This window comes from Papaver somniferum, chromosome 1 (genome assembly GCF_003573695.1).
Source record: "Papaver somniferum cultivar HN1 chromosome 1, ASM357369v1, whole genome shotgun sequence".
NCBI lineage: Eukaryota > Viridiplantae > Streptophyta > Magnoliopsida > Ranunculales > Papaveraceae > Papaver > Papaver somniferum.
Window position 1 is genome coordinate 96673117 of NC_039358.1, and position 17536 is coordinate 96690652.

Genomic DNA, 17536 nt, shown 5'->3' on the forward strand with positions numbered 1-17536 from the left:
GCTTTATGATGACATCTAAATAAGATGGTATGGTATTTTATTTTAGTCATGAAGTATCTCCGTGGAAATTTCATGAGGATCCCACTAGTTTTCGTACCTTTGCCAATTTATATTGACAAAAAGGGGGAGAATTAATGTGTAGAGTGATACTACAAACACATATGGTTTACGGATCATTATGTAAGGGGGAGTGGTTTTCATGTTGAGATAAAGTATTGACTAAGGGAGAGTGATGAATATCACCATAGTATTGTTGTCAAAGTTGTGATACAATTGGACTTTGATGTTGTGCAATAATACTATGACATTGTATAACAATGATTGAGAGCATTTTGTTTTCTCATTGTTATAGCTACGGATCTTCAACAACTATAATGCTGAACTTAAAACCTTTAGGATCATGGAGTACTTGGAAGTGACGAAGATGTCGAGTCGCGTTGAAGATGCCAAGGAGATCAAGCATGTGGATGGGAAGCTATAATTTTTATCTATTTTGTAATCCATATGTATTGATAGTTTTATCACTAAAATTGACAAGGGGGGAGATTGTTAGAGCATTGCTCGGTCGAACTCGCATGCGTTGCTATCTCAAGCATGTTTGTTAATATTAGTGATCAAAACTATAAGTCTTGATTTCTAGTTTATTTATAGATGTCTCGGACTAGGATATAGATAGTGTAGTTGAGCTTAGATCTCTCGGCGTTCATCTCTTGAAGACGAAGAACTACTAAGGGGATCTTGTGGAACTTATTCGACAAAAAGTATGTGGAGACTTGAACTCATCTATCACTTGGAAATTCTATTTCTACTATCTCCTATATTGAGACATAAGTCGTGTTACAATATAGCTTTCTCTATGCACATTTGAGATTTCGAGATGAGTATATCTCGCTTACATATTTCTCGAAATATGTGTTGGTAAGCTTTCGCTTCGACCAAGCTCATCTTATATCATGAGAAAATTTCCAAGTAACATCTTACATGGTTTGTGTGATACAATCATTTGATGTAGGCTTGAATTGTTTCGATAATGATTATTTCAATATCTTGAAAATTTCTTTGATGCTAATAGTGTGTGAAAACGGCTATTGTCATTATAGAAGAATGTTTCAATGATTGAAATAAAGAGTTGAGGATGTAACCATCTTTGGATATAAGCATATATAGTGTGTTCGCACATTAGTGTATAAATCCATAAACCGGGAATCAAGAGTATGCATATCTGTATATACGAAATTGGTGAAGGAGACAAGATAAGTATGTGCACCCGTACGCATACTGGCGGAAGTTTTCGAACCGAAAATATCTTCTGAGTTTGGGAATTACAAACTCCTAAACTAGTCACCTTAAGTATGCATACTCGTACTCATACTGGCGGAAGTTTTTGAACCGAAAATTTATGCTGAGTTTGGAAACTTAACAAACTCAAAATCCGGTTGCTTAAGTGCGCATACTTAAGCTGGTTACTTTGTCAAACAGGTCAGTTCATGGACTTAAACATTTAAATCATAAGGAATTCAACCTTTGCAAACCGTGGCTATAATGTTCATGATTGATTCAAGTGAATCAAACCGATTTGGTTTCGATTGTATTTTCTATACAATTGAACAACTCTTTAACTAGTTTCATTTGAGTCATTTGAACTAGTTATGGTTAAGATGAATAAGGTTGATATGAGAGTAATCACATGGATAACCTCGGTTAACTATTTGTGAGCCAACCTGGTGTACACGTTTAGGTACGATTACATAAACCTAAATGAGGGTACATTCCATTTGTGTGTAACAATCTAAGTTCGATCTAACGGTTGAAAGATATTAGCTTGGTTGAATCAGGTTTTTCATCTAACGGTGAATATTGAATGCTTTGTTACCAAGTTAACTTGGATTGCAAACCCTGATTTGAAAACTGTGTAGAGGGGAACTCTAGCAACTGGGAAACTTAATCCCCACATCTCATGTGTGTTACCAGTTGCATAACTAGAGTTGATTCTCCTTTAACCATAGGTTTCTTCTCGAGACCCTGTAGGTTAACGACTTGAAGACTTCATTGGGATTATGAGGCCAGACCCAACTATTATCTTTATAGTTGCGTGATCTGATCTTGCTGTTTCTGTCGTGTTGAGTGCAATTGAAATAATTGGCTCGAGATTTTTTTTCCCCGATAGGCAAGATAGAAAAGTAATCACAAACAAACTTCGTCTCATCGTTTGTGATTCCACAATAACTTGTTTTGCTAGTCGATTAAGTTTATTGTGAGGTGATTGATAATTCTATGTTGTTCTTCGGGAATATAAGTCCGGGTTATCAATTGGTTCTTGTTCACCTTGATTTATCAAAAGACGGAACAAAAACTCTTGGGTATTTCTGTGGGAGACAGATTTATTCAATCCTATAGACTTTTCTGTGTGAGACAGATTTGTCTATCAAGTCTTCGACTTTGGGACGTATCAACTCTTATTTTTGGGTGAGATCAGCTAATGGAATCAAGTACGTAGTATCCTGCTGGGATCAGAGACGTAAGGAGCGCAACTGTACCTTGAATCAGTGTGAGATTGATTAGGGTTCAACTATAGTCTAGTACGATGTTAATTGGTAGAAGGCTAGTGTTTGTAGCGTCTTAATACAGTGTGGTGTTCAAACTGGACTTGGTCCCGGGGTTTTTCTGCATTTTCGGTTTCCTCGTTAACAAAATTCTGGTGTCTGTGTTATTTCTTTTTCGCATTATATTTTTTTATATAATTGAAATATCACAGGTTATGCGTTAAGATCAATCAATTAAAATATCCAATCTTGGGTTGTTGATTTACATTGATTGACACTTGAACATTGATATTTTGTACCGTTCAAGTTACTCCTCTTAATCAATCGATCTCGCAAATTTTTATTTTCTGATTGCGAATTGAATTAAGAGTTAAAGATATTAAACTCTTTGATATACTTTATTCTAGATTGAGCCTGACTGTCTAGTTGATTCTCTAGAAAGTGTATTGGAGTAAGTCCTCTCAGATTTCCAAACGAGTTGTTGGGTGTGGTGTTAGACCCCCGCATTTTAAATTTCACCCCATCTACATATGGATGTATGGGTGGACATGCACCATCGAGAAATAAAAGTAATCAAACCTGCGACATCTTTCCTAATATGAAGCGTCGCAGACGCCTTGAGAGCATCCATGATTTGTGCCTTGATCAGATTGTCCCTGGCATGGTCATTGCCCATCATGTATCTCATCCATCCATCATAAGAGCGCAGCGGGTTATGGCAAATCTTGAAGTCAATAGGAGAAGTTGGATACTCATTCTTCTGGAGACAAAAACTTATTACGCGCTCTGGATAAATCGATTGAACAACCCCTTCATTCTCTGAATCAGTAAGGAGGGTTATTACATGAGCAGGATGAGTCCTCATAATCTAGTAATGCACTGTGAAGAATTCATCATTTATGTTCAGCATATCTTTGGGCTCATTCGTACTTCCTGGCTTAGCAGCAGAAACATCTCCAGGTGACATCTTATTCGAACAAGAATTCCTTACGTTACAATTCACTTTCGAATGACTACAATGAACAAGACGGAAAAGGTCACTACTTCATACTCTAAAAGAGAAGGGCCATGCGTGAGAGTTTTGTCAAAATTCAATATATCCGCTAGTAGTCGAAGTTACATGGGTTAAGAAGAAATGTGGAGCAAACATACCGGCAAGAATAGTGAATGAAGACACATTCACGTTAAAAAAAAGGGTGATTTTTAGCCGCGGGATATACACCCACAGCCGTGTCGAGTTCAGGTTTACGCCCACTCGAGCACACACAAAAAAAAAAAATCTCTTTGCCGCGGGTATTATGCCCGCAGCCTAATACCTAAAACTAGGTTTTACAAAAAAAAAAAAAAAAAAAAAGAAGCAAGCAGCGGCACTCACCTCGAATTCTCCTGCTAGCCTTACTAATGGTCGTATTGTTGTTTCGTTACTGGTGTCGTTATCAATGCTCACTCCAATACTATCCACAAAGAGAATTCTCTCAGAATTGAATGGAATTTCAAAACTACGGAAGCAACACATACAAGAGTTCATACTCGAAAAAAGAAAAAAAAAAAGAGAAGTACCTACCTTGATGCTGGAAGACGCTCGGTAATGGAGCTGTGACAGCCGACTACAATGGAAGACAAGCTGTTACGGACGGGAGCACCAGCTTCTACAGACGGGAGAGATGGGAAGTTGGGCCTGCTGCGCCAACGCCCTAGAAGAACTAGCAGCACGCTAGCATGAAGGCCACTAGCCGCGCGGTCTTACTGCCAAAGGTTTATTAGTCTTTTCCATGGTAATCTCTATATACTTCATCTTTTCAGTCTTGTTCTTGTCAGTCACCATCTATTGCTTACCCCGCAACAATGTCATTGTTACGTACTAAGCAACGTACTTAATATTGATGGTGATTTTTAGTTTAGGGATAAAATTGTAAAACCCTGTATTTAATGTGTCGTCGTTCTGCAAAGAAACAGAGTCATTTAAAAGTAGTGGGTGCCCGGGCCTCTTTTTTACATATGTATTGAGCAATTCAGTATATTTATATATAAAATTTATCCAGAACGGTGCGTGCAGCAAAGATACCGAATATTCTGTAAATTTTATTAATCTCCCGCCTGTATTATTCACTAAACATGGCTTACCGAGTATTTACTCTATGCCATGTTCCCAGCCGAATTCTTGATATTGACATGACAATTAATGTTCGCTCGCAGCGAGTAGCATGAATTTCTCGAAGTATCAGGATTAAGACGTGCGTGGAAGTACTCAATCAGAGGCATGCAAAGTTATGCTGCCATCTAAGATAGAAAATTAGTGATCTTGTGTCAATACGCAATATTCACCAAAATTGATTAATTTTGTGACAGCTTGCAAAATTCAATTTTTAACCTAAAATTAGGTTTTTTGCGGTCTGCGTAATATCTCGAACCCTATTGGTCGAGACTAAACCTAGGCAAACTAGGAAATTGATCCACCATGGAACTAGTAGGAGCAAATCCTACCAAAAGTCGAAAACAAGAAATAAAGAGGAATTGCGGCACATAAAGGCAACAACAAAAGGGACGCGGCTGCGCCACTTCGTAGGCCGGTTCGCCCGAGCGTGCGCCGTCGTACCATCGGTCGGCCACGTCCATAATGTTGTCTGTCGTCCCCTATTTCCTATCGAACAATCAAATCGCTCTAAATGTGCAACCTACACTTTTAATCAAAGGTAGAAGTTGGCTAGTCAACGCGCTTAAATTCATTAAGAAATTGAATTTAGGCTGCCCACGACAGTCTCAAAACGATCGCAGCCGCATGATTTCGCCAGCTGATTTATCACACATAGCCGCCTCCTAACATGACCGAACAAGCTCCATGGTGTTCACTGGCGGCCCCACTGCTATTCCAACCAATCGGAATTCTCCTAGCCCGCCAGCAACAACAATAATCGATAGCCAAAAGTAGGCAAGTCGCGCTGTTGAAGAGATTAAACGAGTTAAGACTGACCATGTTAGTCTCAATTTCATCACGGCCGTCCAACTTAGACAGCCTAGTTGGATGGCTTAGATTTTGTTTTAAGCGACCAATGAAGTGCCGGTATGCTCACTGGCGGCTCGCCTTTAGCCTTGGCCAATCAGGTCGCTCACGAACTGCCGGTAGCATATCAAACCTATCACTCAAATAAGGTTGAATGCATGGTTTTGAAAACCCTAATTTACGTTAGCGGCAACACACTACTGTCGTAAAACGATCTCGACCGTCTAACTTCGCCAGGAGAATCGACCGGCCTTCTGATTTCGTAAAACCAATGAGATGCCGCCATGATCTCCGGCCACCCCTGTTCCATGAGATCCGATTGACCCATCCTCAACCTGCATGAGTAGTTCCAGGCAGCCGCTCGAAGTAATCTAGTCACACTGCTTACAAGGGTTTTAAATGAAATCAACGGCAGCCAATAACTGCCGCAAATCATCTCATCCACCCAACTTGGATAGCCAAACTGGGCGGCCTGGATCTAATTATGGGCGATCAATAAGATATCACCGTGCTCACCAACCGCCCCTCTTCCACAAGGGGTGATCGACTTGCTCCTTGGCCTGCTCGAACGGTTCCTGGCAGCTTCCCAAAGATAGTCGGTCGCGCTCCTTTTAAGACATTGAGTTTCGCGACCAACCAAGATAGGCTCTACATGACGATGCTTCACATGCATCGATTATTTTGAGATGCTTGCTTAAAAGTGATGCTTTATATGCATCATTACAAATGATATTTTATAAACATCGATTTCACAGAATAACTTAATTATTTAACCTAAAAGCATTACATGTTATTTCTTGCGGCAAGTCTCACAACTTGACTTGTAGCATATGACCGCCCGTTGTCTAGCTCGTGCGTGATTGATCAGGATAATTAGGTCTTGCAAGCAAGACCCACTCAGCAGCCTGCTGCATATTTTTCTACAAAAATACTCGAGACATCAAACATGACACAAACTAGGGAATGTTCATCAGGGTATTGGTATGGAGGCTTACAGCGTGCGGCGTACAACACAGACATTATAAGAAAGTGTCAGGAAAGGCGGACAGTTAGTGGGAACGGAGAAGTAGTGGGTGTAAACCAACCAGTCTTCCCCTCATAGTAGGGACGTGGTTTTCAATATTTTACACGATCCCACTTCTCCATCACTCAACTACTTCCACTTCCTATGACGTCAGGGTGTGTTCAAATTATGACTTGTATAAATAGGTTCCTAATCTATTTTTCAAAGAACAAGTGTTATCAACACAAGTATCCAGATAACACCAACAACTTATAGCTTATATTTCGAAAGCAAGTTCCGCATTCTGATACGAGTCATAAACAACCACCCTTCAGAGTTAACCATTCTGATTTCAATACCTTCTTTGCTTCCCTCCCTAAGATCAACCATTCTCCTTCATTTTGTGACCGAAGCAAGACTGGAACGGTCATTTTTTGGTTTAGGCAAGAATTGTACAGATTGATCTCTCGAATCTAAAATACTCCCGTGCAGTGTATTTGTTTAGGGTTTAGATTCGTTTCTCGGCGGCACACCCAAATTTACCATTTCCTCCAGAATCAGTTTTTATCCCAAAACAACTAGTATCCAAACTAATTAATCCCATATGTTGCCTTCATATTCTATTGTTTACGAATAATTCTTGAATATTGTACTTGATGATTGAATTAATAATTTTAGACTTGGCTTTGCTTGTTTTTAATAATTTTTAGAAATCGCAAAATTGTTTATGTGGGTATGAAGAACAATAAAGCACCGCTATGCTTGCAAAATTTAGTAGGAAATATGGAATTTCCAAGGATTGAATTACTGCCCCGCTCGATATTATTAGCTCTGAATTATCGGAGGAACAACTTTGCTTAATCTCGATATATTTCTTTCGGTATAAAAAAATGTGAAAGTTTTTCTGTTTATGAATAACTTGAATGCATAACAACTATTAAAGCCACTTAACCGAGCGATGGTTCTTATGCTCCCTCCGTTGTATGATATAATAGTGCGTTTGGATACACATCTAGAAGTAACATTTTAACCTCTAGAAGTTAAAAAGCAAGAAATTAATTTGGGTCTAAAATTTTAGAACGGCTTCTAGAAGTTAAAAGGTCGATTTTTTGTGAAACAAAATATCTTTACTTCTAACTTCTACTTCTAATATCCAAACGCACTATAAAGGTTCGATCCGTGGATCTTGTAACAGTTATTGGTGGTTGGCATGCTCCCTCCCACTGCGGAGGTAGGGGTTCGAACCCTGTAATTGCTGAAATCCGTTCCAATTTAAGCACTTTGGATATAATCTAGGGACCACTGGTCTAGGACATCAAAAAAAAAAAAAAACAGCATGTACGAATGCTTCAAGAAAAAAAAAAAAAACAGCGCATAACAACACAATAACATCCGCGTTTGGTGTGTGAATGCGCATATAAATTGTCATATATGCACAGCCATAAACATGGAAGAAGAGACAACAGAGAAATAAAATATTAAGCAAGTGGACACTACTTATAGTCGATGTTGACTTTTGAGAAGTGGTACTCCAGCTCTTCCTTGAATCTTTCACACTAGAATTGGTACTACATCATAGCCACCAACACGGCAACACTAGTATTTATATCTATATAAACCCTACTCTTCTCAGGTGTATCTTCTGACCAATTTCATACTCTATCTTCCTCAATCTATCTCTGTTCATCGCTATCTGTCTCTCTTGAAAGAACAAAAGATATATAATTAGTTATATTCCAAGCTAATACATCTCTAGATGGAGCAAAAGATTTTGCTTAAAGTTCTAATACTCCTTCTGGGGTTCTTTTATGCCTTGTCTTTGGTTACGGGGACTCCTCTATCCAGTAAGTAATACTATTTCATGATCCATTGTCACACACACATACATATATATACACAAATATGTATAGGAATTTGTATGTATTGATCCTAGTCATGTAAAACTATAACAAATCGTTTTTTCAGGGAGCCTTAAGTTAGATGACGAAGCTTATTCATCAACCAACCAAGATTCGGTGATGCAGGTAGACCACATCACTCTCTACTCTCTAAATTAAAATGAAGATCATTATTATCAAATCATCACCATATAATTCTGGACTTACCAAAAATAAAAAAAATCACCATATAATTCAATTCCATAAGTTTTTGTGCCAGAGTTTAAACAGGATACCAGTACCACCAACCAAACTTTATCATACATAACCAACTGGTATTAGTCCAGTTGTGCCGTGGTTCAATTCCCGCTGCTGATCGATCAAAGAAAAGAAAACTTTATCATAATGTGATAATGGTGCACAGTAGGTACCAGCTGCAAGACATATAAAAGAAACATATAATTGCATGGTGGAGGGGTTGGTGAAGTGAGTCAATGGACCACTGCGTCTGTGTGACAGTAACCAGTAACTAACTCCCGATAGACTAAAGTGGGGATGTGATCCACATAAAATCCAGATTGGGAATATCTGTTGCGGAATAGTTAGAATTTTTGTTGCATGAAATGATATTCCCGAACCTTTTCCCTCGACAAACAAACTTTCAATTGATGTTGGAACAAGGATATGCGTAGAGAGTATTATGTAGGGTCCGTCCGTATGAGCTATATACATGGGTTTTACTTACCTATGTGCTTAACTGATGGCAGCAGGGTTTCATGGAAGAAACAGGCAACTATGAACAAGTCATTTTAAAAGGTGAGGAAGAAGGTTTCTTGATCCATGGCAGGATGGTTGCGGAGAGGGCAGACTACCCAGGAGCAGTAGCAAACAAAAACCATGACCCAAAGCCTCCAAGAACCTGATCGATTGTAAAGCATGGTTACCATCTTCGTTAGTTAACAAATTGTTTGTAGTAATCATAGTATTTGATAAGTATCACCAACTAATTAATTTATTTAGTTACGCGTGACCTGTTGTAAGTTTGTTCTTTGGTTAACACTTATTACTAATGGAATGGTGTGCATTTTTGTCTCCTGTCTGAAAGTTTGATTTGTGTTGACATAAAGCGAGATATTCGTTTTCTCACCCCCGGCCGCCTCTAATATCCACAGTTACACCCCACTCTCAAATCTCTAGTCTCAAGCCCAGCGACCCTGACCCCTATCATTTTTGAAAATTACAGTACACAAAAATCAACCCACGGAACCTATTGTGTTTCCTCTTCTTGAGGAAATACAAAATCTAAGTCCAGATTGTGTTTCCTCTGAATAGAACTGAGACCAAATTAGGTTTGCTAGTTTGATGATCAGCCTAAGTTGCATTTGCGGTGAATTCTATTGGCTAAAACCACTGGGTGTCTCTCAATCGGAAAATGATCAATCTAACTTATGGTTATGGTTTAGGAGATGAGACCGTGAATTTCTTGAAGCGAGTGAAGAATTTCGTTAGTAGTCATGATGTTAATGTTAAAAGTGGTGATTTCTTTTCATAAATTAAGAATTGTTATTCAAAAAGGTGTTGGTGCTTAATTAATTGTTGTACATAATAATGCTACTAGAAAAATAAAAAACAAATTTTCTCGCATCTAACTTAAATTCGTAATTTTTGAATCTTCTTAATTACGATTTTTATTAAGTTCGTCGATTTTGAGAAAAGAAGAGGGTACTAATTTAGTTTTTCTGATTTCTTGTTTAGTTTTTTTTCTTTTCTTTTTTTCATGATTTCTTATGTGTGACATATTAGGCGATTCAATTTATATTTAGGACAATGTAAAGTTTAAGTGTGAGGGAGTGATTAAGCATATAAAATTTTGTAGGTATTTATTTTCAATAGGTATATTTAAACTTTTTGCTTGTCGCAGTGCAAGTTGTGCGAGGCTCGGACAGGCCGGCGTAAAACCCATGTTCTACTCTTAGGAGATATTCTCTAGTCGACTCGGTACTTGCTACTGGAAAATACTTTGGATTTCGGATTTCGAAACTCCAAAGTCTAGAAAATTGTGCCTATTAAGGATAACACTAATTAATCTAAGTGGGGTGGAAACAAACCTTTTGGTTATAGGATTTGAGATTCCCAACTAAATGGTCTATTCATAAAAGATCAAACTCAGTTGTCACCATATATCGGAGTCGTCACCATATCACTTTCTGTTTTTTATTTAGCAATTTTATGTGTTTCTCTAAGTAATTTGGCGGGCACCAGTATCGCCTTGTTGTCACTGCTAGAAATAAGTAGAGTGATTGAGATCAAGGTCCATTATTGTATTTTATTTAAACTGTAGTAAAAAAAGAAAAGAAAAGGAAATACGAGTATTGAAACTTGGATAACAATTTGTGTGTTCTCCCTGTCTCCATCTCCTAAGCAAGAATGGAATGCAAAATCCATGGGGACTATCATATAATCTGCTGAAAAGGAGCATGCGCTTGAATTAAAAGATCTAATCATGTTGTCGATTCATTAGTAACATATATAAGTTATTATATACAATAAATAATTCGACTCATGGGCCCTTGTTTATACCAGCTGATTTGATACTAGAATTAGGAATAAGACCAGTGGGAGCGTATCTTAATCTATTAGGATTCATTTTGGCATTGACATTCACACAGATATTCTGGGAAACATCGTTCACCTTAGTCAACATGTGCAAACTTCATTATCTCCATCTTCTTAATCTATTCATGTGATTGTGGTTTGTTAGATTCCGAGTATTGTGGTCCATTGTATGACTATCTGAGTAGAGCTTAAATTCTTATATATGAATTTTAGTATGTTGGGTGCAAACTCGTGTACATCAGTTGGATTCATCCAGGGGTAACTTCTCTCATATCCTAAGTTATTAAGTGGCAAAATACGGAGATTGTTTAGTGTCATTCTTGGATTCTTCACAAGTAGGCAGGATTTGAAGTATAGGTTTTATGGGTGTACCTCTTGTAAACCCTCGCGAGAATAAAACTCGTCCACTAGGGACACATTGCGGTTCAAAGGCTTGTTACAATACTAAGTGTAACTGTAACCTCAACGAAAGAGAGTTGTGTGATTTAGAATTAAGTTAATTTATCTTGCTCGAGGACTAGCAAAGTCTAGGTGTGGGGGAATTTGATAGGTTTCTTAAACACCTTTTGTTATTATCAATTGATTATGTTTCTTTGCTATTCTTCTTGTGAATTGTGTATTTTGCTTGTTTTTTTAGAGTCACTTGGGAAAAAGAAGAAGAAAAAGGCGTAAAAGGGCAAAAATGTTATTTCAGAGGCAAGTATTATCTGTCGTCATTCATATACTAAGGACTAACCCATGAAGGATGTTTTTGGCACCTCACTATTCATTCGAGGTTGCCCACAAATTGATTTAAATAAATTGGGGAATATAAGCAGTAGGACATCCCCATATCTAATCAGCAGGCACCTAAATCCTGATTTCCTTTTCTAAACCTAGATTGACCTAAAAAGTAGCTAAATTATTCTACTCATATGTCACGACCAGCAGATGCAGTTTCTTCTTGCCGGTTAGCGTTGGTGCGATGGTTAGTTGTGATGAGTTCGAGACGGAAAACTTGAGTTGTATCAGTTTTGGCCGAGAAAATAGAGAAAGAGGATGTTGTTTCTGCTGTTTAAATTTGTAATAGATGGAAAAGATTTGAGGTAGCATGTGAGTCCATGTATGATAAAGAAAGATTTTGGCTTAGTTGTGGTGTGGATTTCAGACGACATAAATAGTTCGTGTTCGAGACAAACACGAGATCGATGTGTGTTAGATTTCGAAAAAGGAATGAGTTCTAGTGATGGAAGAAGATTGATGATGATTTTGGGTTATGGTCAGTTGGGTATGAACTTTAATGAATGTGACTTTGTTGATGATCAGAGAAGAATGGTAATGGATGGGATAATTTGTATGATTTGTTTGAACCGGAAATGGCATAAAAAGACAGTGAAGAAGGTATGTTGGAGACATATTTAGAGATGCACTCGGTTTCTCAAGATGAGAAAACCAAAAGCGAAGTCATGTATTTATATGTATTTACAGTTCTTGGTTTACAAGTAATTAACAAAATAGAAGCAATGTAAAACAGGAAAGATAAAATACAATAGGAAAACAAAACTAAAAATAGTTTATGTTTTTTTTCTATGATACCCCCCTCGATCTAAGCGAGTGATCGCATACAGTAAGCTTAGAGCGAAGAAAACAGAAATGTTATTTCATTGTACGCTTAGTGAAGATGTCAGCAATTTGGTATTTCGAATACACAAATTTGACATCCAACTGGTCACGTTGAACTCGTTCACGCACGAAATGATAATCAATCTTTATATGTTTTGTACGACCATGGAAGACATGGTTCATCGTGAGATAGGTAGCACCGAGATTATCACACCACAAAACATGTGGAGTACATATTGGCGCTTGGAGTTCTCCCAATAAAGATTCAATCCACATAAGTTAGCAGTAGCGATCGCAAGACCTCTATATTCAGCTTCAGTACTTGACCTTGACACGGTTTTGTGCTTCTGAGAACATCAAGAAATAATATTTGAACCCAAGAAAACACAATAGACACTCGTAGAGTGTCTATCAGTTTGATCACCAGCCCAATCGGCGTCTACATATGCTTGAAAATTCAGTTTCAATATAGGATAACTTCTGAGAGTTATACCATAAGAAAAAATACCTTGCAAGTAACGCAAAATCCGTTTGACAAGAAGTAAATGTTTATCTATGGGATTTTGCATGAATTGGCAAACTTTATTGACTGAAAAATCAATCTATGGATGTGTGATTAGTAAATATTGTAACCCACCAATGAGACTTCGATATACAGTGAGATTTGATAAAGGAGTACCACCTGTTGGATTTAATTCAGTGGACGTAGTTGGTAGGACTTGAAAGAAGCCTACGACTATGTCTAACTGCAAGTGCACAGTGTCGATATGTAACACAGGGCAAGCATATGTCGATCCTCAGGGACAAGGTGTGTGTAAAGCTGAAACTATGGTCTCACTTAAACTGATTCTAAACAAGAAAGAGTAACCAAAATGGGGGTTGTTTTCATGTGTCGATACGACAAGGTGTTGGTGAGGATTATAACAGAAAATAAATAAAAGTAAAAGATGCAAATAAAACAGGGAGTAAACACTGAGAATGAAGGTACTAGGATTGTCGAATCCACCATTAACTCATACTATGTATTCAACTGATTATGATACTCTTGTCTTTTTAACAGATAAGGTAGAGGTGTCAAGTCTATTACTTACCTAAGGTGTTTCATCAATGGATGATTCAATCACAACTAAAATATCAATCCGGAGCACTAACTGTCTAATTAAGCACAACTAGTCAAGGGATTAACAATAGTCTCTAAAGCATGAGCTGCAGCATAATCAACACAGTTTTATCCTGACTACAATGGATACATGGAATACACTGTGAAAGCAAAGCATTGACGTACTAAGATTGAAACTATCCTAACAGTTTAAGCATTCAAGAGCAACACAATTAGTATGAATAACACAGCAGGAAGCTAAGGTTTCATCTAAACCCTAGTTATTGAATTAGAACATAATAACACTACTGAAAACAAACATAAATTACTACAGCTTGGTGCACCGGCTAATCCGGGCATGCCCACACACACACAATACCATCTTCTATTTATACCCAAAATTAGGGTTCTTAACAGTTTCCCCCAAAATTCCCAAATTAGGGTTTACATTGAAAATTAAAATTAAAGCTCACCCGTCTGTGCTTTTGTTGTCTCCCCCTCGACCCATGTCTTGTCTTCCTTCTATGCTACTCCTCCTGCTCCAATTGTCTCTTACATCACCTCTGCTACAAACCCTAGTTCTCTCTTTCTTGGTTGTAGCGTCTTTGCGAGAAGCTAAAACTAAGCTAGAGAGAGTCTAGGGTTTAGGGTTAGTCTGCTGTGGTGTCGGGTGAAGGTAGTGATGGTGAAGCTCGAGAAGAAGGGGAAGAATGGTGTTGCAGGTCTGTTGGTCGGGGAAGAAGGAGAAATTTGGGAAGAAGAGGAGAATTCGATGGTTTTGGGAGAAGATATTTGGTGCTAGGGTGTTGAGCGGGTGTAGCAAATTCGATGTCCAGCGAAGATGATACGTTGGATGATCACATCTGGATTGAATCGAACGGCTAAGATGGAACAAGCTTGCAACGACCATTGGATGCGTGATACAACAATTCTGACGGCTTAGATTGGAGTTAGGTACTATGATGTTTGACAGGAGCTTCAAGATTTGATGCTCGGTGATGAGGCGAACGTTGGATGATGTGATGGATCCAATCTGACGGCTCTCATGGAAATGGGTATGGATATTGGAAATGGATTTGGGTAAGGGTTTTGGGCCTTGGGTATGCCAAGCCCATATCTTCTTTAAGGACAATTCTTCATCTTCAAGCCCACTTCTAGTTGATCTGGCTCTTGCAAACATCATTCTTCGCTGCCTTTCTGCGGGAGTCTTTGTCGTTTCTTTGCTCTTTTCGCTCCGTGAGTTAACCAGGATTTATTTAGTACCTAAAAATGCAAAATTAATTGAGAAAAGTATTTATTCTTGAAAACAACGAAAACACAGAATATGGGATAAAATGGAGCGTTAGTGCACAAATGATGAGTTAAATGCCAATAAAAAGGTGCAAATATATACAATATTTGGCACTCATCAGTAGTAAAGGGAGTACTAACAGGATTCACACCATGCATATTAGCACGCTCTAACAAGTCTTCGATGTAGCGTCATTGGGAGAGAGATAATCCATCAGAAGTCTGTGCTGCTTCAACACCAAGAAAGAACGAAATATCGCCAAGATCTTTTAAAGCAAACTCTTTATGAAGAGTATCAATCAAATCTTGCAGACAACTTAAATTGGAGCCTGTTAAGATAATATCATCAACATAGACAAGCAAATATATCATACAATTAATTAAACGACAGATGAATAAAAAGCAGTCATCTCGAGAAATAACAAAACCAAGTTTTTGAAGGAAAACTTTCAAACGAGTATACCAAGCCCTGGGTGCTTGTTTTAATCCATATAATGACTTGTGTAAACGACAAACATGATCCGGAAATTGGGGATCAGTATAGCCGGGGGGCTACTTCATATAGACCCTTCTTTAAGAAAGCCATTGAGAAAAGCATTCTGAATATCTAGTTGTCGAATTGGCTAAGAATAGGACGATACCAATGTAAGAACAACTCGTATAGTACACGACTTTATAACTGGACTAAAAGCTTCCCCGTAGTCAATGCCTTCTCTTTGATTAAATCCTTTAGCCACGAGACGTGCCTTATAACGTTCTATAGTTCCATCAGCATGTTGTTTGATCCGAAATACCCATTTACAACCCACTAAATTCATACTAGAATTTTTAGGAACCAAGGACCAAGTTCCATTTTTCAGAAGAGACTAGTATTGGTTATCCATAGACTTACACCATTTAAGATTATTCTTTGCCTGCGAGTAACAAGTATGCTCAAATAAAGAGTCAGCAATCTTTGTATGTTTAGATGCTAACAACACCGTTTTCTGGATAATGCCATCCTTTCCCCTAGTGACCATAGGATGATCATTGTGAACTATAGGATTAGGAAAATAGACATTAGAAGGATGAGGATTAGGGAAAATTAGCAAATCAGTTCTAGGTGTCGTAGGAATGGTAGGGAGAAGTGATCTAAGAGGAGCATGGGAAGTCATCTTAAAAGGAACTGGAGAAGTATCTATGGAATAAGATTGAGTAGACCCTGATATGGACAAAGGAGTAGGTGACGTGGTGTCTACTGGTGTGCTAGAAAGTGGGGTGGAAGGTGGTTTTGGTGTGTCAGAAAGGGAACTTGAATGAGAGATTGCTGGGGATGAATCTAGGATGGATTCGTGGTCTTCAAAAGAGGAAGAAGTAGACATTGCAGTGGAATTGTGAGATGTGCATGGTATAGGCAGAGAAGATATGAAAGGGGGATGAGAAATTACCTGTGGTGGAGGTGACTGAGAGGGAAGTACGGTGGGTGGAGCTCAAAAGGAAAACTAGACTCATCGAAAACAACATGCCGTGACCAGTAAACCCGTCCAGACGGAATGTGAAAACATTTATAACCCTTGCGATTGGCACAATATCCTAAGAATACACATAGAGAGGAACGAGACTCTAATTTATTTGCTTGATAGTCGCGAAGATGAGGAAAACATAAACACCCAAAGGTTCGAAGAGACAAATAATCAGGGCCCTTTTTAAACAACAGTTCATATGGAGCTCGAGTACCATTTTGGATAAAAGGAATTTGATTCATAAGAAAGGTGGCAGTAAAAAACGAATCTTACCAGAAACTAGAAGGAATGCATGCCATGGAAAGAAGTGTCATACTTGTTTCAACAATGTGACGATGTCGTTGTTCGGCAAGATCATTTTTGGCAGATGTGTGGGGGCATGCAACACGATGATGTTACCATTTTGTGCAAGAATTTTTGTGAACTTCTTATATTCAGTGCCATTGTCATATTGAAATATTTAATATTTCTGTTGAAAAGGTTTTGAACATGTTTATAGAAGATCTCGAAAATTGATATGGTATTTGATTTAGCATGCATAGGATAAATCCAAGTAAATTAGCTAAAGGCATCAACAAAAATGATGTAATACCGAAAACCTTCATTAGATAAAATAGGAGCAGGACCCCAAACATCCGACACAATTAAATCTAACGGATTGTTATATACATTAGTGCTAGAATAAAATGGAAGTTTATGACTTATTTCTCAAAAAGATCAACACATAGAAAAACTAGATATAAAGACTAGTAGATGATGTTTCAAAACAACTGATTTGACTGTTTTGAGCATATGATGTCCTAAAGGATGGTGTCATTTCTGAAAAGAGGTATGTTCGCCAACATATGCAGATATAGATGAGACAATACAAAGAGCATAAATACCATCCTTAAGCGCTCCCAGGAGTACTACCTTCCCCTTGTGACAGTCCTTCATAAGACAACCATTATTGTGAATTTCAAATAAAATATTATTAGAATGGAAGAACCGAGATACGGATAGA

The 17536-nt window shown here is 38.1% G+C and overlaps 1 protein-coding gene across 2 annotated transcripts; it reads left to right on the forward strand.

Annotated features, from left to right (window-relative positions):
* Positions 1-8113: 8113 nt before the first annotated feature.
* LOC113331485 lies at positions 8114-9519 on the forward strand. Of its 2 annotated transcripts, none has more exons than XM_026578201.1 (3): positions 8114-8391; positions 8513-8571; positions 9195-9519. In XM_026578201.1, exons 1-3 carry the CDS (start codon positions 8304-8306, stop codon positions 9345-9347), a joined length of 300 nt encoding a protein of 99 aa, XP_026433986.1. In that variant the 5' UTR covers positions 8114-8303; the 3' UTR covers positions 9348-9519. The 2 variants fall into 2 exon arrangements, with proteins under 2 accessions (XP_026433986.1, XP_026433981.1); XM_026578196.1 differs by having other exon boundaries at positions 8118-8391; positions 9192-9519.
* Positions 9520-17536: the final 8017 nt, after the last annotated feature.